Source organism: Saccharomycopsis crataegensis, assembly GCF_037102585.1.
Source record: "Saccharomycopsis crataegensis DNA, jcf7180000000087, whole genome shotgun sequence".
In the NCBI taxonomy this organism is placed as follows: domain Eukaryota; kingdom Fungi; phylum Ascomycota; class Saccharomycetes; order Ascoideales; family Saccharomycopsidaceae; genus Saccharomycopsis; species Saccharomycopsis crataegensis.
Genome location: NW_027043831.1, coordinates 555661 through 583390, shown reverse-complemented (window position 1 = coordinate 583390; position 27730 = coordinate 555661). Strand labels below are relative to the sequence as shown.

The window sequence follows — 27730 nt, the reverse complement described above, 5'->3', positions numbered from 1 at the left end:
GAAACACAGATAAAAAAAATCTGTAATCCTGTAGTCAAGTAAACCCATATCAACTCACTTGGAGAGTGCACTTAAATTTCTTAATGTTGAATGAGTAAATACTAAAAGCCGAAACGGCGCCTGAAAATTTAATCGCAGAAGAAAAAAGGAAATAAGAAAGCTGCGATAGAGGGCAGAAAAAAAAGTAAGGAACATAAGAACAAACTAAAAAAAATTCAAATTCAAACTGGAATGAAAAAAAAAACTAAATGTCCAACGAAAATCATAGCCAAAATACTTGATTCAAAAAGAGTGGTTGCACTATTAGCTTGCTTAATATCAAATGATGGAGAGAAAGTACCATTTGGTTGAGATTCCTCAACTGTAGATGTAGAGTAAGAGCCGGCAGGGTTAATGGAAGAGCCTGAATATGCATAATCTCCAGTGAAGCTAAGGGAATATGACTTGACAGTAGTTACCGATGGGCCTTCACTTGAGGATCCAGCAGCTGTAATTGATGATTCAGAGCTGATGGATGCACTGACACAAGTTGAGGACTCAAAACCAGAGATAGCTGCAGATAATTTTGAACTTTTTGTTTGGATATCAGAAGCTTTTGTACCAAACTGATATTCCGAACCAGTGGCAGATCCAGAGACTGAGCTTTTCAAAGCAGTCAATGGACAGTAAGTAGTATATGAAGTGATAGTTTTGTAGACAGAGCTAGTGACAATTGGGTAGCAAGTCTTTGTACCGCAGGAGGTTATGGTGTGCAAAACAGTAGCGTCAATTTCCGTAACTACAATGGAGGTAACCATTGAAGCATCAGCTCCAGAAGAACCAGAGCTAGTAGTGGTAGAGTTTCTGAAAAAAGGAGCAACAGTATTTAGAAACCCCGTTGTAGTAGTGGACAAAGAAGCAAAATTCAAAGAGTCTGAGCTCATGGTTGAAGAAGCATTCAAGATTGAAAAAGAGGTCTTGATACTTGTAATTTGAAAAGATACATCATCAGTAGTTGGAAGAATATCCAAAGAGGAGAGGTTTCCTTCAAATGTATTTTTCGTTCCGATAGAAGTGGAATAATCGATGGAGGTGATGGCGGAAGTAGTAATACTAGGAATATTAAAGGTAGAAGTGGCATTGTGTGAGCTGGAAGAGTTGGAGACTGTAACAGATGAGCTAAAACTTCTCGAAGTAGAAGCACTAAAATTTAAAGTCGTTATAATGTAATTAGTTGAGCTAAATGTCACTGCACTGGAAATTTTGAAGGTAGAAGTAGAAGTAGTTAATGAAGAGTTGTTGAAGTTGACAATACTTGTTGGCAAAGTAATTTCAGTGGAGGCAGTACCATTATAGACCGCATTAGTTTCCATTAAAGAAGAAGAGTTGAAAGTGATAGTTGTAGTATTCGTAACGGGAGCGAGTGTTATTGGAGTGGAGTTAGATGACATGAAGGTATTTGAAATAGAGATCACTGTAGTGGAAGTGGTAGATGCTATGTTAGTAGTGGAAGTGGTGGATGCTATATTAGTAGTGGAAGCAGTTGTTTTTGAGGTAGAAGTTGTTAAATTAGAGCTAGTATTAGGTAAAGTGGAGTTGGAAAAGTTATAGGTAGTTGATGTGGAATTCATTAAGTCAGAAGTGGTTGAATTGAAAACATTTGAATTAGAAGTCAAATAGATGGAAGAAGTCGAGATCGGATTTATCATAGTAGAAGTGACAGGAATAATATTAGTAGAATTAAATAAAGAAGAGGTGTTGCCATTTTCGACGTCTGTTGGGAGAGTACCAGTAACAGGTACGGTGTTGATAAAGGAAGTGATTTCATTTGATGCAGTTGAAGTTACGGTGACAGTTGAGGTGTTAGAAGAAACGGCCGTGGTAGAATTAATTGAACTAGAAGTTGTAGAATTTATTGAACTAAGAGTGGTAGAGGCTGAAAGATTTAAAGTTGAAGTCATCGAAGAAGATAAATTTGAATTGGAAGTAGTGGAATTAAAAGTGCTGAAGATGGGGGTAGTTGAAATAGAAGTAGTTGGAGTGAATGTTGTTGCATTAGAAGGGATAGAAATTGGGCTAGTAGTGGAAGTGGTAGAAGTAAAGGTTGAAGTGGAAGTAGTTGATGTAGAAGTAGTTGATGTAGAAGTAGTTGGTGTAGAAGTTGTAGAAGTGGAAGTGGAAGTGGAAGTAGTTGATGTAGAAGAAGTAGAAACAGGAGCAACGTAACAAACAGAATCATCAACAGAAGGAGCGTATAAATTGGTGTCCTGGATTTTTTCACCATTAGGATCAGTTATTGTGAAAGTAAATGTACCTGGAGGTGGAAGATTATCACTAACTTGAACTATCATAGGATAGTATCCTGGAGTTAGTGAAATTGTATAAGTGTAAAATCCTGAAGCTGCATCAAAGAATGGTGTGCCAATACCGGCAGCTGCACCAGCAGTAACGGCCTGGTGAGTCAAGTGACCACAAGCAAAAGCATTCTCCGCCCCAACCCATCCACCGATAGCTACGTCAGAATAAAGATAAAAGGTATGAGTTCCAGACGCTTTAACAAGGAGATAGCTTTTGATAAACAATGATTCTCCACTTTGAATAGTGATATAATCACCCCATGATGAATAGGAACCCAATGCAGAATAAGAGGCTGCTTCATGATAAGTTTTCAGGTCACTGGAAGTAAAGTCAGTGATATTGGAACCAGTACTAAGACAGGAGGAATCGCTGAATGCACAGCTTGTAATGGCAAAAACTGGGGAAAGGAGTAACGCAAATAACGTCACAGCAGTGAGGATCATTTTCTCAACAATTTTTCTTCTTTATTTTAAAAATGTGAAGAAATAACCTGTTCTTATGAAAGGGAAAGAAAGTAGTGAATTTTCTACGGTTAACAGAATTTAAGATTTAACAAGAAAAAAAGGAGAGCTTAAGGTGCAATATTTAAGAATTTTTCGTTTCCCTTTTATTTTCGTGTTCATTCTTCTAAATTCTGATCTCAATTTGTATTTAATAGGAAAAAAATTAGCTTGGAATTATTAAAGTTGGAACTTTTCTCTGTATATAAATTAGAAAAAACTGTACAGTATTCGTGCCTACCACGGGAAATATTAGTGGAAAAGATAATTTATAATTTATACCGACCCCCGGCTCTTTTTCAGTGCTACCGCAGCGGAAACCATTCATACTAACCAAAAGTGAAACTCTTACTGCAGATAGATAAATGCCCATAAACTTACCCAAAAGAGATCATTTCATTGGGCTTACCAACAACTCAATTTATTACTTTAACACCATTTAGATGGGATACCACTATAGAAGTCACTTGTCTCTCTCATAGGCTCATCACCACCTGGCGGTGTAATACCCCTTTGGTTTATGCAAGACAGAGTGACCCTCTGTCAAACAGTATTTTAAAGCAAGCTGTGAGCTACCAACTTCGTGGTTTAAGTAGTAGTCAGTGATGATGAGGTCATGATAATCTTGGAAACATATGTAGATGATCAGGAAAATAATCTGGTTTCTGGAAATCAATCAAAGGCTCTCTTGAAAACAAATTTTGAATAAAGACAAGACGCTTTCAAAAGAAATCAAGTTTCTTTATGGAGAAGTGGTTTGTCACCATCAACATTGCAGGATTTTCTTATTTGCAATTTGATGATTGTTATGTCAGCCAAGTTTTTGTTTCTGATGAAGTGATAAACACTCTGCGGCTCTTTGCCTCTGGAGCTGTGGTTGTCACTGGAAAGAGACAAGTATTCATGGGTGGACTCTATATTGTGCTTTCCGTTGCGGTAGCATGAAAAGAACCGGGCTGTATGAATTATATTTTTGAATATTTCCGGGGCTTGATACAAATAAAAAAAATCATGATAATACTTTTTTTCTAAACTATAGTAAGTCAAAAAGAAATCGGTTGTTGTATGCAAAGAATAACGGCTTATTGTGGGGCTGGCATTGTTTAGATGAGGCTTATTGTTAAGGCAATGTCAACTGATTATTAGCGATAAACATACTTTTGGCAACGGATTTCTGTACTTATTGTACTATTTCCCTTTTAATTATCACTTTTGTATAGAAGCCAATCTAGACTGTACTGTAATTACTTATTCATAGAAGTAAACATCACCCAAATTACAGTTTTTTGTATGCAAAAAAGATAAAAAAAAAAAAAACCCTAAATTAGGATCAGCGGTATGCCCATCAGAATCCCTTTTTGGTGGGGTTCAGGAGCAAATGGTACACACAATCATGTTTTGACAGAAAACATCGTGTTTCTATAGTAGTGCTGTAATTAATACTGAGGGCAATTAACCTCCGATAACCCAGAATAGGTGATTGGTTCTGAAGGATATACGAAAGAAAAGCACGACCATGTAAAAAAAAAAAAAAATGATGAACTTGGGTAATGGGAATTGTGATAAAGGAGAGTGATTTTCGGGAGCTATTCTAATAGGAGATGGTTCTTAAAATGCCAATTCGTATTCGTATTTCTCATTTTTGCAACATAGAAAACAGATTTCGATTAGAAATAAGTAAAAGAGAGAACTTTTAATCATCATGGGCTACCTTCCCCCATTCAGTACTGAGAGATTTAAGCAGAGATTTATTTCATAAACTCTATTAGATTATTGTGATGTTGAAATCTATGAGGCAGTAAAATATCTCTGGTATCTGAAAAGCTTCACTGTTCAAAGATCCCGTATAAAAAAAAATTATCTGAAGATATAAATACTCTGCGGACCGGTCATCTCCTTCATATTGCAATAAATAAGTTAGTTAATTGGAGGGTTCAAAGATTATGCATTTTTATGAAGAGCCACATTGCATTTAGGCCATCACCAATATGCGATGTTCGAATGTGGTAATAACAGAAGGTGTAACACCTCTACTCATGAGCTTGTGCTGTGTACGTACACTCCATATAATTTCTGAGAATGAACGGTTAATTTTTTAGCCCATTAAATAGCGTATAAGTCTACAGGTATAATATTGGTATAATATTGGAATAAATCACAAATCATTATAAAGTATACAATGCCATTGAAATAGAATCGTTCAATTTGAATTACATTTCAAATCCATATTACCAGAGTTTCTTTCACTGTTTAAGTGAAAGCTGGTGTAGTAATGATGTTTTAGTGTCGCACAATATAAGTAATCAGAGAGTATTATGAACTATACCACACAGTCACCTTGTTTCGTCTAGCAAAATAATCCCAAAAATATGCTGGTTATTGCCATCAAGTTTTTCAGTCTTATAGACTCGCACTAATCCCAATCGCTGTCAGTATGATTTGTATCTTCATTTTTATTGTCGGTATCTTCGTATTCGCGGTCTTCAGGCAAAATATCTGCCTCAGTAACTCTCTCAGCATCATGATCAAAATCAGGAGTAGTATCAAGGTATTTATGGACATCACACGCATTGATCCATCGAAATGATTTTATGATATATTTTTTTTCTGCCTAAAATCAGGTGTGTCTACTGTCAAAAAAGCTTTGTTAGCAGCGTCCCTAGAATCCTGTTGATCCGGAGGAGGAGAGTACCTCTCTGGGTTTCTAAGGAAAGCATTAGTCCTCTTAATCAACGGTATGAAAGGCTTCACTGTTCCTCTTCGATGTCTGAGATGACTGGAATCAAATGTACCTTATACGGGCAAAGCTGCTGAACCATCTGGCATTCTGTTTTTGATATCCACTTTATCTGTTCCTCATACATAAATTAATGCTTTTTGATCTGCAAATGGCCATGGCCAGTAGTTTTTTCATTCAATGTGTAACATAAGATAGGGCAACGATCAGCCACGGCGAATTTTAACAACATATTCATGATGATTGCGATCATACCTTTAAACAAAGCGATAATTGTGTTGTGTTGTCGGCGTTATTTTTTAATCGACTGACGAATTTATGTGGCATAAAAGGTTGGTGTATGTTTTCCGGATGGACCCAATAATTTCGATTTCTCGAAAGATGAGACCACTGAATCTTTTCTGATTCTATTTTTTTTAACCTTGTCATTTAGTGTGTCTTTTTTAACTCGTGCTATATGTCTTGCTAAACTAGCCTTACAAAATTTATGATATATACTAAATCTAAGACAAGAAACAGAGAGTAATCTTTGGCGGCTTGTCTTGAAATTATGAGTCATGGATTTTCCTTCTTGTTTGGATGTTATTTTCAACTATATCAACTCGTCAATCACAAATACGGTACCAGGATCAGCTGACATTTCTGATATTCAATTAGAGATAGTTAAGAAAAGACTAGATTGCACTAAATGTTCCATCAGGAAATATATACCCGTAAAATAATGGAGTAGTTTTCGAGGGGTTGGATGATCTTTTATGTCTTTTTGATACTGAAAGGTTTAGTGGGATCTTTTCTTCATCTCAATTTAAATAAATATTTTGGTTGTTTGAAATGAGCAAATATTTAATAAAAATATGATTCAATGAATCCTCACTGCTTGTAAAGATAATATTTCTCTTTCTTATTCTCATTCTTCTCCTTTTTCTTTTTTTTACTCAAAAATGAAGTTTCCAGTCAAATATGATAGACACCATTTAGGATTGATAATTGACAAGAAAAATATAATAGAAGAGAAAGATATATATGAATTTTATTGATGGTCGATCGTCTCATAATCGTAATAAATGCACTTCTGTATGGTTGAAGCTCCATTTTTCTCGTTTACACAGAAGCTGACATTATTTTTTTTTGATTACAATCATTTAATAATTTTTACTAGTGACTTCATTCCTGTTTACATATAGACTTTAATGGTTCATAATGTAATATTTTAGTGGTATTAAAGGTGATTTAGAATTAAAATATGGTCTGAAATTTTTCTTTTTCCAAAAAATATCAAGAACATTGTGTGAATAAATATCAAAAGCGGAAACAGCTCCCCAAAATTTAATCAAAGAAGAAATAAGATGCAATAAAGAGAAGAGAAAAAATAAAAAATAAGAGAGTAAAGAAGAAACGATAATATTAAAGCTAGAATTGAAAATTGAAAGCAAGAAAGAAAGAGAAAAAATGCAAGATTCAAACTAAAGGAAAAAAGGAATCAAAAATCCAATCATAGTCAAAGCACCTGATTTCAAAAGGGTAGGAGCACCATTGGCTTCTTGGACACCGACTGAAGGAGCAGTGGAATTAGAGGAGTGCGACTCAAATATAGAAGCAGATGAAGTCACATCTGAGGATTCCAAGGTTGGAGTTGATGATCCTGATCCATTGGTTTTAGTAGTGCTTCCGTTAACGAGGGTGGAAGATTCAGAACCCAAGTTAGAGCCAGCGGCTTCAGTTTCAGAAGCTGCGGTAATAGATTCAGATCCAGAGACTGAATTTTTCAAAGCAGTCAATGGACAGTAGGTAGTGTATGAAGTGATAGTTTTGTGGACAGAGCTAGTGACAACTGGGTAGCAAGTCTTTGTACCGCAGGAGGTTATGGTGTATAAAACAGTAGCGTCAATTTCCGTAACCACAACGGAGGTAACTATTGAAGCACCAGATCCAGAAGAGACAGAGCTAGTAGCCGTAGAGTTGCTGAAAAGAGGAGTAGCAGTGTTTGAGGAACCAGTCACAGCTGTGACCAAGGAAGTAAGATTCAAAGAATTACTACTGATAGAACTGTAAGGACTAGAAGTCATTGATAAAGTGGTATTGGAACTTGCAGTATATGTTAAAGAAGAGTTGGCTGTAGTGGAGACAGTATCGTTATAGCCTGCTGTGGTTCCATTAAAAGCGGAAGAACTGGAGGTAGTAGCAGTAGCACTAGCGGTGGAAGTGGAGTTCGATGAGATGAAAGTCAATGAATTAGAGCTCGTTGGGATGGAGACAGTTGAATTAGAGGCGGTGGAAATTGAGTTCGTAGTGGAAGTAGAAGTAGAAGTAGAAGTAGAAGTTGTAGAAGTAGAAGTTGTAGAAGTAGAAATTGTAGAAGTGGAAGTGGAAGTGGAAGTGGAAGTGGAAGTAGTTGATGTAGAAGAAGTAGAAACAGGAGCAACGTAACAAACAGAATCATCAACAGAAGGAGCGTATAAATTGGTATCCTGAATTAGTTCCCCACTAGGATCAGTGATCGAGAAGTTGAATTTTCCAGAAGGTGGAAGAGTATTGATCACTTGGACCATCACAGGATAATACCCAGGAGTTAATGAAACTGTATAGGTGTCATATCCCGAGGAAGCATCAAAGAATGGGGCGCCAATACCAGCATCCGCATAAGCAGCGACAGTTTGGTGAGTCAAACCACCACAAGCAAATGCAGTCTCCGCCCCAACCCATCCACCAATAGCTAGATCAGAATAAAGGAAAAAGGTGTAAGTTCCAGAAGTTTCGGCAAGGAGATAACTTTTGATAACCAAAGATTCGCCACTGGCGACAGTGATATTCTGGTCCCATGAGGAATAGGAGCCTAAGGCAGAATAAGAAGCTGCTTCATAAGAAGCTGCAAAAACACCATTATTAAATTTAGTTATATTGGAGCCAGCAGTAAGACAGGAGGAATTGCTGAAAGTGCATCCTGTGACACTGGCGAGAACTGGGGAGAAAAGCAACACGAATAAGTTCACAGCAAGGAAAATCATTTTGCCGATAATTTTTTTTCTTTATTAGAAAAAGGTAACAAAAAGTAAATTTTTTTAATGCTGAAACAATTTAAAATTTAATAAGAGGAAAAAATAAGGAAAAAATAAGGAAAGCTTAAGGTATAAATAATGATTGAGAGGTTTTGGTTCTCTTTCATTTTGATGTTTTTTTTTTCTTCTACATTCGTATCCCATTTTATGCCAAATAGGGAAAGAAATCACCTTGAAAGTATTAGAGTTGGAAGTATAAATTGGAGAAAACTATAAAATAGAAAAAAAAAAAGCATTAGTATAGTATGCCGGCACAAGTCAGAAGGAAATCGGTTTTTTATGCGAGGAATAACGCCTTATTGCGGGGCAGACATTCTTTAGGTGAGGCCTTCAGTCAATCTACTGGCTGTTAGTCAGAAACATACTTCGGCTATGGATTTCTAACTTCGTTAAATTCTCTTTCCCTTTAGCTATCACATCTGTGTAAAAGCAAATCTGGACTGTCCCGTATTATCGTATTACCAATGTTATATTTTATGGTTTGCAGAAGAAGCCTAACCTAGATCTGCGTTACAATCCCTTTTTGGTGGGGCTCAACAGTAAAGAGTACACACAATTAGTTTTTTTTTATTACTAAATTGAGACATTTATTATTTATGAGAAAACCAAAAAGAGCGCAGCTCAGAGAAGTAGGCTATAATTATTATCTCAAAAAACCTGTGGTTAATCACTTTCTGCTTCCTCTGAACCCTACTTTTTGTGAGAGAGGGGTTGGCTTAGCCGATCAAAAAAAAAAAAGGGGGGTCCTAAACGCCCAAAAAGGGACATCGAATCATAAAGCATACTCATTAATGACAAGGAGTTGATAGTATCTGTCCCGAAAAGATCTTCTGAAGACCTCGCTATTGATTATAAAATTCATGTTGACCATCAACCTACGATGTCGAATGTGAAGGTACACCTTATGCGAAAAAAAAAAAAAAACCAATGGCAACGTTGTTACATTTTTGTGGGTCAAAAACCGTTTTTTCCAGAAAAAAATTTTGAGCTCTTGAAAAACCAAACACTTTGCAAGTAAATAGCAAGTAAATAGCATTTGAACGATATCAAGTGGCACGCGATAAGGTAGTTTAATTCTATGTATTTAGCTAGAGCCACTTACAACAAAATTTGGATCAATGTTGTTGTTTTTTTTTGTTTTTTTTTTTGATCAATATATGATATACTTTGGAAAAATGGAGGCCACAACAGACGGTAGTAATATTTGGGATGCACCTGTCTGAAATGTTCAACTCTCTTGGAAAACTATTGTCTTAAAACACATAAAGTGGAGAGACTGATATCCCACAAATGTTTCACTTGTACTAACACGACTTTAGCTAGGATATTCTTTGTATATTAGAGAATTTGATAGAAACTTCTCTTCTTTATTATGTTCGTTTTATGTTATGCTTTTAAAGTCTGTAAATTAATAAAACAAAGAAAATGTTCCGATAAATATATTTTGCGACACATACATCCTGATTATTAATTGTCTTTGGTCTTAATGATTCAATGGTTTTTCTTCATGTCCCTTCTAACAAGACTAGCACAAGACTCCAGATTCCAGCGTGTACGGCAATTAACAAACATTGCACTGAATATTCAGAGTGCCGAGTTCAACTTAAACCAATTTAGTAGCTCCAATATATGTGTTCATTTTCTACACTTTTCAGCATCCTTAGCATCAAAAAAAGCAAAAAATTGATTTCGCCCAGGATCGAACTGGGGACGTTCTGCGTGTTAAGCAGATGCCATAACCAACTAGACCACGAAACCAACTTGTTTAAACTATTTCTATATATAATAGCGGCTATATTTTTTTTTTGGTACCGTCGCACTGGTATATGCTATTTAGAACCTCTGTGACTTGTTAATATACAATTCATTCATTCAACATTTATATTTTGGGCTAGATAGTTTTTGCATTTGGATACTGGTGCGTCTTTGCTCAAGATAGCCAGTGGGCTGGATGCCCGTTGGCTATCTCTTTCAGGTCAAGATCTCAATTAGTTCAATGGACAAATGACTGATTGAGTTGTGATATATATATTCTTATACTTTTATATTCCGTTACATAACGAACTTCGGAAGTGATTTATTACTGCTCGGCACAAATTATATTTTGCAAAAGAAATGGCTACAAAATCGACGAATCGTTAGTCTTAAATGAATTCGAGGTTGTAGGAGTACGACAGTCTAATTGTATTTTATCTTCATGAATATCGATGGTAGGGGATGCATCAATCGTTCCTAATGAGATTTAGTGTGTGCTTGTGAGTTATTGGGTCATATTTTATCCAGAAATAGAAATATATATATATATATATATAAGCACGGATGATATCGATGGAATGGCTTCAAGGAGTTGGATAATCTTTCGAGATCGTTTTAAAGATCTATAGATTTGGTGGGATCTTTTCTTCTACAAAATTTGTGTTTTCCTTTCTAACTCAGTCATTGAATTTCCATAGACAACGTCTGACTACCTGTCCCAGCAACTAGAATTAAAACTGCTATGACTTAAGAGTATCTGTTAATATTACCTTCCTGGTGGGTGGGCTTTGAAATACTTTTTTTTATAGCTCTCAGCAAACCCATTAGTATATCAGCTAATATCAAATAAATATACATGGAAGTAAATAACTACAAAATTACTAAAATCACACAGTAGGTCAAAGGAAGAAAGGATGTACTATGATAATTCCTAGGAATACTTTGCTCTGCACATTTGTTGGTGCCACCATGTGTGATGCAGAATGGCATTTCTTTGAAAACATATTCCTTGGTATACTTTTTGTATCTCTTTTGCTCTTACTTATTGGTTTTGTTCTTGAAGACTTGAACGGGTCACTTCTTGCGAAGCGTTTTGGCAATCTTCTCAAGGATCAGCTTAGGAATCACCCAATTCTCTTTTAATAATTTAGTGTTAAATAAATCTCCATCCGATGATAGGGTATTTTCCTAAAGAATACATCAAGGGGGATGGAAACGATCAATATATGAATTACTTAAAGAGTCAGTATCATCAATTGGTTTAGTAGGACCATAATGATTTGCACAAACTCATTTCCCGTAAGCGTTTCAGCATTTCCGATCTAAATCAACCTTACTCCTCCGTACACTCTTTAGGTAAAAAAAAAAAGAAAATGAGATCCCTATGTAAAAGGGTGGTTAAATTTTTAAGAGGATAGATCTCCTTAGACTGGACTGCCTGGTATGTGAATATTTCCTTACATAATGGGGGTAAGAAAATTGATTTATTATGAGATCCTTCTTTTGCAATTTCTAGATGTTAGAATATTGATGTTGTTTCCTAAGACTTAAGTGAAAGTTCTTACGGAACGCTTCATTGGAATTGTCACTATACCGTCTTGCTAATCCTTATCTATAATTTCATAGTAGAAGTGGACGCCTCCATATCGTTCTTCTGGGGACTTACGAAGGCTAAATCACTCTTAATGCAACTATGCATCATCGCAAACTTCTGGCTGGATCTTTAATTAGTAATTATTATTAATCGGTCCCCGTAGGATACTTGAGAAACACATCAATTACCGAGAAAGATTATTTCTTTAGCAGGAAGTAATCCCTCACTGCACAAATAAGATCAGGTTGAAAGAAATAGGGGAGCGCAGGTGGGAATTAATTTTGGTAATAGTGTGTGCTACATTTTTGTTCTATTTAAACCTGTTAATTTCAAATCCCTTACAAAGCCACACTCATAATCCCACCACAAATGACCATGAAATACCGGTTCACTTCCTTTCTCTGTTTTAAAACCCAGTAGACGACACTATCGTTTATTAGTTGTATAAGTGCAATCTTTCTTATCTCTTAGGGGTTCTTGGTAGTTGTGATGCAGCGACGCGCGATTTTTTTTTTCCCCTCCATATTGGCGATTCTTTTCATTTCACACCACAAGAAAAAAGACCTATAAACTGGATATCTACCTCTTAAAAGAAAATAGTAATTATTGTTATTATAAAAATAATAGCAACTATCAATTGAAATGAGTTGAATAATGGATAATAATAATAATATTATTATTATTTTATATGTCAATAGACTGTTATGTGGGTACATTTTCCTCCACGGAGATATGAGGGGTGTTTCTGGGATAATCCAATCGGGGATACCAGTGTCCCTTTTCTGTGATTGTGCAATGTGAAATATGTAGTGTCGATCATTGAGAGTGCTATGGGCTCGCAGATTGTCGTATCAAATAGGAGATGTTTATGACAAGTTATGGAAAATGAGACATCATGAAAAATCATCACAGAAATATGGAGCGTCGCAGAAATATGATAGACTACCAAGAGTAACATGTAAATATAGAGCACTATTAATGCCATTACACTAGCAAAGAAAAAGAAACCAGTGAAGCAGGGTATCTCCAGTAAAACAATAGCTGTCTACATTTTCTGAAGAGATAACTTAAAAAAAATCAATGCAGTGCTTTATTTGATTATAGATAGATAGACTTAGAGATTAAGAATAAAAATAAGTAAATCAAACATATTTAAAACTTTTAATGAAAAAGGGATCGAAACGTAACAGAAATAGAAAAAGAGTCTATAGAATACAAAAGAAAAAAATTTGGGTATAATAATTATCAGAAAGACATTCCAATTCTAAAGAGAGAACATAAGCACCAAAGTACCAATGACACCGGCAATCATACCAGCACCAATAGACTTATTAGCAATGGCACCACCAGTGTGGACGCTGACGGAAGCAGCGGTAGAAGAAGAAAATGAAGAAGAAGAGTTGGAAACAGTAGAAGTGGCAGCGGTCAATGGGCAGTAAGTGGTGTACTCGGTGACGACTTCCTTCACGGTGGAGGTGATAACTGGGTAACAAGTTTCAGTACCACAAGAAGTAATGGTGACTAACTCGGTGGTGTCGGTAGTAGCAGTAACGACAGAAACCAACAATGAACCAGACACAGTTTCGCCAGGAACAACAGAGGAGTTAGAGAAACCGGTGGTAGAAATGACCAAGGTGGTAGGGGAAGCGGTAGAAGAAAGAGTGGTGGTAGACGAAGCAGAGGAAACAGAAGAAGAAGAAGAAGAAGAAGATGATGAAGAGACTTCACAGGTTTCTTCTTTACTACTTGGAATGTAGAACCCGCCAGTGATCATGTCCTTACCGGCAGAGTTAACAATATGACCGGTGATGTTGGAAAGGGTGTTCAGAGGGTTCAAGAACCAGTATTGGAATGGGTAATAACCTTCGGATAATTCGAGGGTGATAGTTTCCACGCTGCCGGTGGATTCAAGAAGAGGAGTAGCTCCGGATTTGGAGACCATTGGGTCAAGGTCAGAGAAGTTGGCACCACATTCATAGACGTTTTCGGTTCCCAAGTACATCACCCCTTTGTAACTCGAGCTAAGGGTGAAAGTGTAAGAGTCTTGGGCTGGAATATGGAGGTAAGCAAGCAAATAGCCCATGCAGTTAGGAGGTTCGTGGGCAAGGTTAGCCCAGCCTTCGGTGAAGTTGTAGAGCTCTTTCTTAATTTGGTCGGCCTTATTGTAGTCATCAAACACGGTGAAATCGGTACCGGCGGTCAAACAACTGGATTCAAGGTTGGTACAACCAGTGTAGGCCAAAGCTGGGGCAGCCAAGAGAAGAAGGGACGATAAAGCAGAGAGGAACAACATTGTTGTTAATTAATCGTGGATATAATATCAAAATTGACACCAATGGAAAAACGAAAAAGAACAAAAAGGCGAGCCAAGGATATTTATATGGGTGAAATTTCCATCCAGTGACAACACAAGAAGAATAAACAACAAAAAAATCACCAAAGGAAAAAAAAAAAAAAATGCTGGTGAAGGTTATGTTATGCATACTACTGTGTGTTAATGTTGTTATCGGCATGACTGGTGCATTATCGACCGACACTCCGACCCTTTTTTTTTGTGTCTTCTCTATTGAATTATTGGAGATTATATTGAATATATTATAATAATATCATTATTTGGTTGTATAATTCAATTTTTGCCTTCTTTCTTTAGACATGTCAAAGAGCTCATCCCTAGTTCATTGCTTCTTACCGTATTTCCTTTCTCTATAACCAGTATCGCCGATCCTTATATCCCCCCTCGGTCTTCTTTTGGCCATTGCGAAATACTTGATAACTCAGGAATGAAATCTAGATTTATTCTAATTGCTACTGCTGCATGAGTAATGCCGTGGAAACAGATTTATAATTACAAACATATTCATCAAATATGGAAATCTGTGTAGATCTGTGTCATATCGTATAACCAATAATGGGTGATCAATTATTGCCAGAACCGAGCCTGGTACGACTAATTCACTCACTCACCGTTATTATTCTTCTTTTCCGAACAAGAATGGTTTGATTAAGAATAAAATCCCAGAGCAGTTGCTAATCTGCTAATTGCTATTTACGATAATACGTCCCAATTGGCAAGTGGGAAATCTATATGAACAACACTAAAATCATGGAAAAATAAATGACATGATTTAAGGTAGTGCGCTAGCATAGTAGTGCTGGATTGGAAAATCCGGACTAAATAGTTGGAAGCGTAGCTCTGAATGTAAACCTCAAGGGAGAGAATGACAACGTTAATCAAGAACAATCCACTCTGAATAGAGCAATAATCTATTCAAAAACCTCCTCTCAACCTTGATCACTGACTTTCTCCAGATTCTTAGCCAACCATTTTATTGATTTTCATTTTTTTTAGTAGAGACCCAACAATTGGGATCATAATAGCCATTCCAGATATTCTACATCGGGAAACTTCATAATAAATTGAACAAAAAATATCATTCACATTAAAATAATAAAATACTATTTTACAAATAATGAAACCAAACAACACTAATAATAATATAATAATAATAATATACATTCACGCACGAGACATCGCATCGTAAGACGGCGAGGTATTCTCATAATTCTCAATAAACAACGTTTCTTTATTATCAGCCAAATACTCAATGAACGCCTCCAAATGGTTCTTTAGAATCCCCGTACTTTGCTGGTCCATACTGGTCTGGGCAATGAGTCCTGGAAGACAACTGAAAAGCCTAAGAAGGTGCTCGGCCCCATAGATCTCACTAGGGTCCTTATCCTCGTACTGCTTATCGTGTATGATTTCCTTATATTGCTGTCTTTCAAACCGGTATAGAAGAATATGCCCCAACGCGTTGTCGAAATAAAGCCTTAGTCCACTTAACACCTCGTCCAAGATATCCTTGTCGACACTGGTGAGCTTCTTCTTGTTGGTTTGGGTATAATGATTCTTGAAATCCTTGAGGATCTGTACCACGCATGGGGTACGAGGTAATGGCACCAACTGGTGGTTCTTGGTGACATATTCCCAGTCGTTGACAAGTAACGCCTTGAGGGTCCCGGACATTGCAAAATAGATTTCGGGTTTCTTGTGATAATCTTCAGGCTTTTCAATCTCTTCGTACCCTCGTTTCCTCCGTCCACCTTTATGTTCTGTTTCATCTGATTTCCCATCAGGTTTCCCAGTTTCTTTAACATTGTCATTATTATTGGCCACGGCTTTTGTCGATGCCAATACCGAATCTTTCAAATGTTTTTGAAGTTGGACGTTTTCCTGGTTGAGTTCCAACACCCTATCGTCACCGACCCACTCGTCCCAACTGGCCTTCCACCCTTTGTAATGGATGAAATAACCGGTTGCATTCTGTAATTGTTGAGGAATCACGGTGTTGCCTAACGGTTTCTCGCCGTCCTTGGTGGTAATTTTCTTGGTCTTTGGCGAGTATACTTTGAGAACCTTGGCCTCGTAAAGAAGAGGGCCGTGATAGGCAAGACATTTGACGTTAGGGCCCAAAGACATAATCACTACCTGTCAATAATTGATATAATAATAAATGTAAACATCGTAGATGTTAATGCTATAACAATAATAAGAAGAAGAAAAAAACACAGCAGGAAGGGTGACCACCGGGTAACGCCTCTCTTTCCAGACGAGGTTTTTTTTTTCTTCATTTTGACAACAACAATTGAATTATCTTCCCCTTTTATCTGTTGTTATTATCGCTCAGACCATCACGCGTACCGTCTTTTTTCCACCCTCTCTTTATCAGTTATCATCGATATTTATTGGTATATCCATCTCTCCGAGTATTCTCCATAGGCTCAATATAGATAAGATATATACATACACACATACATATTCATAAAGGGTGTGGTGTGTCCGTTATCAGAAACCTTTCTTATCGCCAAGTATAAACTTTTGTCAACCATCCAAGAAACTTTGACCAGGGTCCAGTTTCCCAAAGGAAATATTCACAGACACTAATTTCTCCAATACAGTATTCAAGCTATTTTTGGATTTTGTGCTGGTCTTTTTCTTCCTTCTTTAGCTCATCCCGTCAATCAGGAGATTAAAAAAAAAAAAAAAAAGTGTCATCGTGTGTTTTCATCGAAGAAAATTAAAAACTTTTCATTTAACTATTTATTTTTTTAACTTCTTGATCATTAGAAGTTTTTCATAAACCAAACAAACAACATGTCATCATCATCAAACCAAGGCCTCAACGGCAACGTTGTCGGACTCCACTACAGAATCGGCAAGAAAATCGGTGAAGGGTCGTTTGGGATCATTTTTGAAGGTATCAACTTGCTCACCAACCAACACGTTGCCATCAAGTTCGAGCCAAGAAAGTCAGAAGCTCCCCAACTTCGAGACGAATACCGGGCCTACAGAATCCTCCATGGGTGTGCCGGGGTGCCTAGTGCCTACCATTTTGGCCAAGAGGGTCTCCATAATATCCTTGTCATTGATTTACTCGGTCCATCACTTGAAGATTTATTCGAATGGTGTGGGAGAAAGTTCTCCACCAAGACTACCATCCAGGTGGCCAAACAAATGATTAGCAGAGTACAATCGATTCATGAACGTAATTTGATTTATCGAGACATCAAACCGGATAATTTCTTGATTGGGTTGCCAAACACTAAGGAAGCCAATCTCATCCATATTGTCGATTTCGGGATGGCCAAATATTACCGTGACCCAAAGACAAAACAACATATCCCATACAGAGAACGTAAATCGCTCAGTGGTACTGCGAGATACATGAGTATAAACACCCATTTGGGCAGAGAACAATCGAGAAGAGACGATCTTGAAAGTTTGGGCCATGTGTTTATGTATTTCTTGCGAGGGTCATTGCCATGGCAAGGGTTGAAAGCGCCAACTAATAAACAGAAATACGAAAAAATTGGTGAAAAAAAGCAAACCACCAACGTCGGCGATTTGTGTCGCGGATTCCCTGATTCGTTCGGCGAGTATCTTAATTATGTTAGAAACTTGAGGTTCGACGAAACTCCAGATTATGATTATCTTAGACATTTGATGGATAAAGGTATGGACCAGATTGGTGAGAAAGAAGATGGCCATTACGATTGGATGGATCTTAATGCTGGTAAAGGATGGGATTACACCATCAACAAAAAGCCAAACCTTCATGGTTATGGCAATCCTAACCCTCGTAACAACAGACACCACCATCGTCAAAGCCAACAACCAACTAAACAACAACAGCAACAACAACCACAACAACAACAACAACAATACTCTGGGGGTGCTAACAACAATAATAATTCGAAATCGCGTCTTAGCGTGATGAATGGCCAACAACAACCACAACAGTTATCATCACAGCCCGTTGCTTCGAAGCAATATCAACAACATGTTGCTGCTGCAAGAACCCCTAGTGGGATGGTCAATAATAACCCACAAAAGGGACCTTCGGGGAAGAATTACGCCATGAATCAACAAACCTATCCACCACAACCAGCATCACAAGGGTATGGCGGAGATGCTAACCGTCAACACCAAATCAGACAAAACTTACAACCGGTAAATGATCGTGGAGATGTTGATTCGGTGAATTCTGGTGAAAAGACGTTCTTCCAAAAGATGTGTTGCTGTGGTTGAAAAATAAAAAAAAAAAAAAAAAATTAATTGATTGATGTTATTTATTACTATTTTTATTCTTCCTTCTTCAAATGCTTTAACGAAATTCACTTTTCTTTTTTTTTTTTGTTTTATTTCTCTACCAACCATTGTCATTGCTCTTGTTAATTTTTTTTTTTTCTAATTGTTGGTTCATTTGTTTTCAAACCTTTGTCACTCTTTAAACTTTTTGTCATGTTCTAATTTTTTTTTTTCTTTTATCATTTTCAAATTTCAATCGTTATCTTTCAGTTTCCCCATTCTTCTACATCTTTTTTTTTATTTCATTTTTTTCTTTCTATGTTATTTAATAAATCCTGGTTTTTTTTTCTGTGTGGTATATTCATATTCGGGTTTGTGGTACTACTTTGTATTGTTTGAAATTGGAGTCATTTTTAATCTTTTAAATCTTCTTGGAAATTATGGTTGTGATATCCAACAGTACTGTGACCATTTTTAGATTGTCAAAGATCAAGATCCAACGCGATTGTGACGATTTCTAAATTGACTATGGCCAAATATTATCGCCCAACTTATCAACCACCAAAACGTAGTCAAACTTTGTTAAGTTTTCACAAAGGAACATTACCATTTGTTAGATCACCTAGTATATCGAGACATTCGCTAAAGGTGGCAACAACAAAACAAAAAATATCAAAATATTAATGACCAAGTATAAATAGGATATTGTAATTTCCAGCACAATCTATAACAAAACCGGGGAATAGTTGTGTCTGACAAGAAAAGCTTTGGTTTCCACATCCAAAATTTTAGTTTTCTTTGAATAGGTTGTCCTTGATGAGTCTCTTTTCACCACTTATGTCCTCGGTAATGACTTCTGTCTTCATTTTGAGAGAAGCATGATGAGTAGGTAAGGAACAATTGAAGTTGTTCAATATTTATAAAAGGAAAGCTAAAGTTGGTTTGTAAACTGTCTACTAGTGAGTGCAACACCATCAGTTAGTAGAAAATCAGGAGCTCAAAAGGCTAAGGTCAAAAGATTGAAGGTATCGAATCCAAGTAATTGAACTAAAGAATACTAAACGAGAAGCTCAAAGAATACCAAACGAGAAGTTCAAAATAAGGCCTTTAAGTGTCATCAAAAGTAATAACATAGAAGCTAAAGAAATTACTCTGCAAAGCATTACATCATTTTATTTTGTTTATAAAATTAAATACAATGTTTTCTACTAAACAGAGGTCAATGGAAATGTTTATAATCTAGTTTTTTTTTTTGTTTGAGTTCTTCGAGTGCTATTTCCCAAGGAATAAATTTTCTAGAAGCTAATATAATTTGCATTCAAAGAATCGTGGGTTGTGTTAGATGTGCAAGATTACCTAACTAATAGTAACTAATATCAATCAACTTGTCATATTGAACTTGAATTTATCAGGATAAGATATATGTAAGTAATCGACGACTCATTGAGACTTTAAACAGAAAACAAGAATTGATGAGTAATAAAGTTAAAGGTATAAGTTAATTACATAAACAACAGGAGAATAATAAGAGATAAGAGATGATTAGTTAATTAATGAACAATACTGGTGGTATATTTTATACAACCAATATTAGTCAACATTACGTAAAACAGAGATGTTTCTTTGTTTTCTGTCAATTAGATGTTTAAACCTCAATGAGGATTATCCACAAACTTCATGTAAACACAAATAACTCATCAAGTTCCATTTATTTTCCTGAGGCGTCAATTTTCCCATCTTCATCAAAAAAATTTTCCATTCTTAGGCCAAACTTCATTACATAATTCCTACTTTCCATATGATTAAAATATAATTGATCAAATCCATTTACTAATTCATAGTACAAAAAGTAGAAACAATAAAAAAATATAAAGCTAACTAAAACTACACAATTACAAACTTCAGCACAAAGTTCATAATGAAACAAAAAAAAAAAAGAGCCCATCCACCACAACAATCACATAATATTAAGACAACTTCTAATTGCAATTTCATTAATAAGTGACCCAAGTACCTTCCAATTCGTCATACCTTCTACTTCTTCTACCTCTTCTTCCATCATCAACTTTTTTGGTGTCTCTCTTCATTCTTCTCATGTTTCTTTGTTTTTCCATTTCCCGCTTTTCAATCTCTTGTTGGGTCAAAGTTTCCACCGTTGGACACCATTCTTGCCCCAAGTTCTCGGGATCGAACCGCCATCCCGCTTCTCTACCGTATGCTGCCCCATTCACCACTTCTTGAGGAAGTCTTCCTTCGAGGGCGTCTTTTTTGGAATTTATGATTGCTTCGTGCAATGCGTGGGCAATTGCCGGATAGAATTCACGAGAAATTCCTAGGTCTGCCACCACGATCTCTGCAAATTGTTCTGGAGTCAACCCCTCACTACACGTCAAATCCCATTCGAATTTATCATCATAGAATTGTTTTTCCAAGTTCACGGTCAAGTCAATCACCACATGGATATGAAGATCTTCTGCCAATTGAATTGGCATGGATTGAGAATAATCATCGAGTTGCAATTGAATGGAATTGGCAATTTGTTGTTGAACCCCGGCGGAAAATTCAAGGTCCTGACACATGATTTCCGCAAACTTTTCTGGGGTGAGTAGCGTTTCATGAAGGTTCCACATAAAGAAATCGACAATCCGATTATTGCCATTGTTGTGATCCAAATCAATCCGGATGGGTACGAGGGTTTCTCCAGCGTTGGCGTTCCTCACCATTTCGTAGTTGGTGAATCGCTGGTGAGGGGTCTTGGTTGCGAGTTTGCCTTGGAAATTGTTCAATAACGCGTTCCCGGTAAGGTTGTTCGGATCCACCAGCAGCATCAGGAACATGCTACTACCATTACGTCTTCGCGATGACGATGTTAACGAGTCGTCACTATTGTCATCATCGCTGTTTTCTTCAAAGAAATCTTCGGCATAATTCACCACTGTCGCGTTACGCTTCTTGCCTCGCGAGGTCTGTGTTGTGATATAGAGCGCGGTATTTTCGTTTTCCACCCTGGAGTGGAATGTTGTGGTGAGCGCCTGGGGGAAAAGGGGTTTTTCCATCAACATTGTGCTGGGAAAAGTGAAGTAAGTGTCCGTTGTTGTTATTGATGTTGTTTGTGAAGTGCCCAGCAACTGGGTAAACGGTTCGGTGTTTTGGGGCTGCTGCTGCTGCTGCCTGACCACCGGCTGCCGCGGTTGCCCGGCCATCACGTGTGGGCGAGAATCAAATTTTCACCGAAAAAAAAAAAATTGGAAAATTTAACGCCAACAGAAAATTTTTCTTCTACTTTCTTTCTTTCTTCTTCTTCTTCTTCTTCTTCTTCTTTTCTTCATACTTGAGTATCACACTATCTCGCCTCCCAATATATACACACAAACACACAATGTCTTCCATTGCTGACCTTGAAAAGAAGTTGACCGCCACTTCTTACGTTGACGGGTATGTTTTCTTCTTATTCCATTAGGAGCGTTGGAGATCTCAATTGATCTTTTAACACTTGTTCTTTTTTTATATTTCTCGACCTTGCAATGATGATTATATTGGTCCGTGTTTACTAGGTGGAATTAAGACCCCATCCCATGAGTATCAAATCCAATCAAGAATTCACTTTTACTGAGTCAAAGTCGGAAAATATAAAGCAGTATTTTTATTCTCCTTTGCTGAAAATTTTTTTTTCTCTTTATTTCTTGGAAAAATTTTACTAATTGTCTTTCATAGTGCCGCTCCATCCCAAGCTGATGTTGCTGCTTTCAAGACCATCCAAAAGGAATACCCAAGCTTCACCAGATGGTTGGCTCACATTCACACTTTTGTCGATGACTTTGAATCTTTGCCAGCTGCTACCTCTGCTGCTGCTGAAGAAGAAGACGACGATGAAGTCGACCTCTTCGGTTCTGATGACGATGAAGTTGATGAAGAAGCTGAAGCTTTGAAGGCCAAGAGAATTGCCGAATACAACGCCAAGAAGGCCAACAAGCCAAAGCCAGCTGCTAAGTCTATTGTCACTTTGGATGTTAAGCCATGGGATGACGAAACCGATTTGGAAGAATTGGTGGCTAACGTCAAGAAGATTGAACAAGAAGGTTTGACTTGGGGTGCCCACACCTGGATCCCAGTTGGTTACGGTATCAAGAAATTGCAAATCAACTTGGTCATCGAAGACGAGAAGGTCAGTTTGGACGAATTGCAACAAACTATCGAAGAAGACGAAGACCACGTCCAATCTACCGATGTTGCTGCTATGCAAAAATTATAAGCAAGTTTGTACTATTTGATTTCATTATAGCTTTTATTTTATTTTATTAACTTGGCCTATTTATTTTTTGTTAGTTTTTAATGTGATGTTTTGGACTCATCTTGTATATGATTTATGATGAAGTTTGATATTTTTGATGAATCATCAGTAATGTAATAAGAGATGATAATTGTTGAATAGGAGACATTGAAAATTGAATTGTAGGGCCGTTGATTCATGGTACCTGAAAATTTTTCAACTAAGTTCGACGACATCGACTCAATTTTTTTTTGAAAATTTGACCGAATGGGCAAAAAGTTATTAAAAGATTGCGTTGACTAGATCTTTTTATTCATTTAATACAAATGATCAAATTGAAGGACTGAAAAAAAAAAGGGAAATCATATTTCAAAAGCTTGAAAAATTTTGACGATGCTTTCTAGCCGTTAAATATACCAGGTTTTCATGTCCATTAGTGGAATTCAAAATCTTAGTGTCTCAGAAGAAGCATTGTTTTTATAAAGTAAGGCCAAATGCACCATTTCTTCTTGAATTCAAGATCGCTCAGATATTGAGAAGTCATATCTAAAAGTATCTTACATTAGCTGCCGTTTGGCAGACTCAGTTATATTAATAGTCTGTAACATTGTTATCTATATCGGGAAACACTTTCAGATTTCTTATATTTCTTGTTCTTGGGTTACTATGATTTGTAGAGGAAAATTGTTCACTTTTTTGTGGCCCAAAGGACTTCTGCTTATAGTGATATCATAGAGAGAAAGAAAGAGAGAGAGAAAAAAAAAAGGTGGAAAGTTCCAAACTAAATAAGCCAAAGTAAATTACCCAAAATATGAAGCAGTCAACAACTTCATAAACCCAGTAATCAATAGATCAACAACTTCATATTCAATATTTAGTGTGCCTAAGAAATATTTGCAAGACTTCCCAATAGTTTGTCTGTTGCCAACAGCAGTCCGAATTACAAGATAATGACGAGAAAATCAATCAAAAATAAAAGTCATTTCCGATGTTTATAACCATTTTGTAATCATGTAATTTTTAAATATTGTTATCACTATTAGCAAACTCCATTTCACGCGCACCTGCCGATTTCTTGCTATAATTTGGCTGACTTGAGAAGAGATTTCTTATTTTAAACGACACATTCTTTCATTATTATTGAACTGTCTATGATTACCGTATTCTAATGGTATTTCCCTGTGTACTGATCATCTACCAAATGTGGATTTCTATTTCTGAACATTGTGTATTGGAATTTTTTTATCATCGGTAATTAGATTTCTCAGGTTCTCATAAATAAAGACAATTTCCTTATACTTCGCCAGCTCTTTACTTTACTGATCATATTCAGTGATCCTCAGAAGTTATCACCTTTTTTTGCTGATCCTCACACTTGATTAATTTTCTATTTGTTTGTGTTACAATTGATTAGAATCACCAAAAATGATTGATTGACCATCAAGGATTGATTAGTTTCTGTGAATTTTCCACGGAAATTTGCAAATTTATTTGGTGTAAATAATCAATATTGTTGAGAGTATTTTGTTAAATTAAGTATCCTAATTTTTTACAACCCTCTCTTTTATAATTGAGACTATTCATGTATTTTGTAAATTATTGTCAAGTTTTGTTAATTTTCTATATTTTACTCATTCATTAATAAAAAAAGTATTCGCTGCCTTTTCTTTCTTTGGATGATCAAAAATCTCAATCAGCAGCCCATGTTAATCCTTTTCAATTCCCCATTCAAATACCCTATCATCTCTCTAAACGCCACCGGTTGTCTTTGTAATACTTTCATAAACCCTTTCACCACACCCTCCACGCTTAAATCGTATAATTCCTTCACCTTGATTTTCCCACGGTTGACTTTCCTTAATCTCAAAAACGTGAATTTTTGGAATTTCCGATACCATTTGGCGAACTGTCCCACTACGAGCGATGATGATCTTCCGCAGCTTCTGCGATGTGAGGCAATGATAAACGTCAAGAGGATCTCACAATTGATGGAAATGTTTGCGCTGATGAAGTGATGGTGGTGATTATTATTATTATTATTATTATTAGTAGTAGTAGTTTTCTTATTTTTATTATTATCCATCCCACGGGGGCACTGAGCTAATAGTAATTCCGATAATCGAATTTCGTAGAGCCAAAGGGCATGCGAGTAGATTTTTGAAGGCGCGGTATGGACTAGTGATTTGGGGACTTTGAAGTCTCTTATGATCCCCCACGATTGGGTGTTGATATTAAGCCCACAAAAGGTGATGTTTGTCTCGGCAAAATCATTATCTGCCGCAAGATTATCACCAGCAACAATATTATTATTACCAAAAACATTACTATTAACAACAATCTTGAGGTCCTTATTATCTAATGGAGTCGAGGTAATTAATTCATTACCAATAGATGCTGGCCCGTTGCTCAACTTGGTAAGGTTCGACTTGGCAAGGTTCAGGAGGGTCTTTGATTCATTAACTTTTACATCATATTGTTTGAGAGCCGTAGAGATTTGGAAAAACACTTGGGATATTGCTTTTTGATTTACCGAAAGAATAAGAAAATCATCGGCAAACCGAATAATCAAGGTGTCTTTCGAGTTATACTCGATACCAAGTTCCTTGAACAACAAATGATCAAAGAATATATCGCAAAAAATCGCCGAGAAATTGAAACCTTGAAAGATACCACGTTTCCGACATATATAAGTATTCCCGACTTTAAGGGCACTGCGGAATAATTGGTCTTTGACAAGCTCCATAATCTGTTGTTTCTTGACAATTTGATACTTGGTAGACGCTTCATCCACAAGATAATGAAATTTCTTTTTATCCTTTTTATCACTAATTTTCCGTGATTCCTTGATTTTCAATTGTTCAATGAGTTTGGTGATTGGATCGTTATTTTCTTTTGCCAACGAATTCACAATTTGCTGGTTCACCAACTTATAATTCTCATGGGGATTCCCCGCTTCGACATTGAACACCCTCACCCGGTCAGAAACCTGATCATAGATAAAGATATCCCCTTCATCCACCAAATCGTCGATGATCTCGTAGATCTTGTCCCTAGGTAACACATCGTAACACGACTTGATATCAAACTTCTTGTAGAAAATCCGGTGGTTAGGGTGATGGCTTGCAAAGTTCTGGATCGCCCGCACCATATTATCAGTACAAGTAACGACTTTGTTATCGTTGCCCAAAAGCCTTTGGGTCCTCAAGTATCGTAACACGTATCTCACCGGCTTCACCGTCTGTTTAAGCCTACTGCGATACAGAATGATTTCTTGTCGGGTTTTCCCACGTATTGGGAAACAGAGCAATCTTAGATCGTTGGGTTTTGGAAACACCCCGACTTTACCAAATAAGTAATTCTTATGCTTAGGGCCAATTGGCTGAGGATCTCCTAAAAACTGCTGGGAATACTCATTGATGAACTCCGCTTGGAGGAGATTCCAATCTTTATGGTGGAAAAAATGGTAAGTGGCAATATCACTGGTCATATTGGTGACGTGGAAATACCCCCCAATGAGCCCAACAATAAACGAATCAAATAACCAATGAAGGAATTGTGAAAACATCATGGTCCGTTTGGTAAGATCTTGTTTGGCCAATTTAGGGTGAGGTTTCCCCAACCACGCAATTTCTTTAATTTTAATTCCTTGCATGACTCGATCAATTGGAAATTCTTGTTTTCTGATCATTGTTATAAATATTGTGATTTGTTGGTAAACAACACCGCGATTTTTCAGATTCCCAAACACCTCAATTGGGAAAAGCATCGAGATCATCTGGATGACAAATTTCCCTACTTGTTGTGGGGCCACCAGCTTACTAAACACTTTCTTATCCTGGTGATTTGCAGGGACGGTATATTTTTCCAATAATGTCTGGTAATGATGCTTCCTTTTAGAATGGTGGTTATCTACCACCATTAATAATAATTGGTATATCTTGCCGTACTTGCCTCGTAATCGTTTCAGACTGGCATAATCTTTGGACAATTTGAAAATCTCCACCATCAAACTTTGAGGATTTTCCGGCAATAGCATTGAGATTCGATATTTCGGACAAGGAGTGCGATTATTGAACATTGCTTTATTGCTGATCATTTTCGTGGTACTTTTGATTTTTTGACGATCCACGGTGCTGAATTGTCCCAGCACCTGGTTCTTCGTGAAATTCTCCATCCATCTGGCAACATAACTGTTTTTTTGCTGTTGCTGTTTCTTCTTGCCAAATAACTGGACCAAGTAATTATTATCTTGATGTTTCAAATACCCTCGGTGATAAATTATCAAATTTCCCAATTTATGGGGGCCGATTCTTTCAAATAACAATTTCCAGGCATCATTTTTGAGGAATTGATACTGGAAACTCGAAGATTTCCCTCCAAGGGTGAATTTCACCATCAGTTGAGAATGGAATCGATGATCGAACCGCACTGGATGGTTATGGTTATACACCGAAGCAGGACGATGGGAATAACCCCCTTGGCCAGCGATGCCTAGACCGTTGGCCACAATGTTTGGAAGACGGTTTTTTAGAATAAATTCGACGCAATTATTGAGAAACTCTTCGAAAGTTACCTCGTCAAGAAATAGCGAGTGGTAAGTGATGGCCAGTGGTTTGGAAGCACATTGTTCCACTATCACCGAGTCAAGAAGGTCAAGGTACCATTGGGGGTCGGTGTAGCTGGTGAGATTGGAACAATTGGCAAAGTGTTTTCTTAAAGTGTACATTAGTACTCTTTCTCAAATGATCCAAGCTCTATGTGATGATACATTTGATAGTATCTATCCAATGTATGAGTATCGATACACTTCTTTTGACGTTTAGGGAATAAAAAATAAAAAAAAAAATAAAAAAAAAAAGCGTGAAAAATTTGGGAATCACCATAATAATGGT

At 36.8% G+C, this 27730-nt stretch overlaps 10 protein-coding genes across 10 annotated transcripts; 2 read left to right on the top strand and 8 right to left on the bottom strand. All coding sequences in view use genetic code 12, as the record gives it.

Moving 5' to 3' along the window:
- Positions 1 to 221: 221 nt before the first annotated feature.
- DASC09_054360 (uncharacterized protein) lies at positions 222 to 2780 on the bottom strand (the record flags this gene model as incomplete). Its single annotated transcript, XM_064999035.1, has 1 exon — positions 222 to 2780. One exon carries the CDS (start codon positions 2778 to 2780, stop codon positions 222 to 224), a length of 2559 nt encoding a protein of 852 aa, XP_064855107.1.
- A 2470-nt stretch (positions 2781 to 5250) lies between these two features.
- DASC09_054350 (uncharacterized protein) lies at positions 5251 to 5663 on the bottom strand (the record flags this gene model as incomplete). The annotated part of the gene is made up of 2 exons (XM_064999034.1): positions 5251 to 5448; positions 5637 to 5663. The coding sequence occupies 2 exons, from the start codon at positions 5661 to 5663 to the stop codon at positions 5251 to 5253; spliced, it is 225 nt and encodes a 74-aa protein (XP_064855106.1).
- Positions 5664 to 5890: 227 nt separating this feature from the next.
- Positions 5891 to 6214, bottom strand: DASC09_054340 (uncharacterized protein; the record flags this gene model as incomplete). Its single annotated transcript, XM_064999033.1, has 2 exons — positions 5891 to 6049; positions 6194 to 6214. The coding sequence occupies 2 exons, from the start codon at positions 6212 to 6214 to the stop codon at positions 5891 to 5893; spliced, it is 180 nt and encodes a 59-aa protein (XP_064855105.1).
- An 823-nt stretch (positions 6215 to 7037) lies between these two features.
- DASC09_054330 (uncharacterized protein) lies at positions 7038 to 8579 on the bottom strand (the record flags this gene model as incomplete). Its single annotated transcript, XM_064999032.1, has 1 exon — positions 7038 to 8579. The coding sequence occupies one exon, from the start codon at positions 8577 to 8579 to the stop codon at positions 7038 to 7040; it is 1542 nt and encodes a 513-aa protein (XP_064855104.1).
- Positions 8580 to 13243: 4664 nt separating this feature from the next.
- On the bottom strand, positions 13244 to 14272 carry DASC09_054320 (uncharacterized protein; the record flags this gene model as incomplete). The annotated part of the gene is made up of 1 exon (XM_064999031.1): positions 13244 to 14272. One exon carries the CDS (start codon positions 14270 to 14272, stop codon positions 13244 to 13246), a length of 1029 nt encoding a protein of 342 aa, XP_064855103.1.
- A 1224-nt stretch (positions 14273 to 15496) lies between these two features.
- On the bottom strand, positions 15497 to 16459 carry EAF3 (Eaf3p; the record flags this gene model as incomplete). Its single annotated transcript, XM_064999030.1, has 1 exon — positions 15497 to 16459. One exon carries the CDS (start codon positions 16457 to 16459, stop codon positions 15497 to 15499), a length of 963 nt encoding a protein of 320 aa, XP_064855102.1.
- Positions 16460 to 17134: 675 nt separating this feature from the next.
- DASC09_054300 (casein kinase I homolog) lies at positions 17135 to 18568 on the top strand (the record flags this gene model as incomplete). The annotated part of the gene is made up of 1 exon (XM_064999029.1): positions 17135 to 18568. One exon carries the CDS (start codon positions 17135 to 17137, stop codon positions 18566 to 18568), a length of 1434 nt encoding a protein of 477 aa, XP_064855101.1.
- A 1994-nt stretch (positions 18569 to 20562) lies between these two features.
- Positions 20563 to 21771, bottom strand: SFH1 (Sfh1p; the record flags this gene model as incomplete). The annotated part of the gene is made up of 1 exon (XM_064999028.1): positions 20563 to 21771. One exon carries the CDS (start codon positions 21769 to 21771, stop codon positions 20563 to 20565), a length of 1209 nt encoding a protein of 402 aa, XP_064855100.1.
- A 176-nt stretch (positions 21772 to 21947) lies between these two features.
- On the top strand, positions 21948 to 22820 carry EFB1 (translation elongation factor 1 subunit beta; the record flags this gene model as incomplete). Its single annotated transcript, XM_064999027.1, has 2 exons — positions 21948 to 22003; positions 22283 to 22820. The coding sequence occupies 2 exons, from the start codon at positions 21948 to 21950 to the stop codon at positions 22818 to 22820; spliced, it is 594 nt and encodes a 197-aa protein (XP_064855099.1).
- Positions 22821 to 24531: 1711 nt separating this feature from the next.
- EST2 (telomerase reverse transcriptase) lies at positions 24532 to 27564 on the bottom strand (the record flags this gene model as incomplete). The annotated part of the gene is made up of 1 exon (XM_064999026.1): positions 24532 to 27564. The coding sequence occupies one exon, from the start codon at positions 27562 to 27564 to the stop codon at positions 24532 to 24534; it is 3033 nt and encodes a 1010-aa protein (XP_064855098.1).
- Between the last annotated feature and the right edge of the window lie 166 nt (positions 27565 to 27730).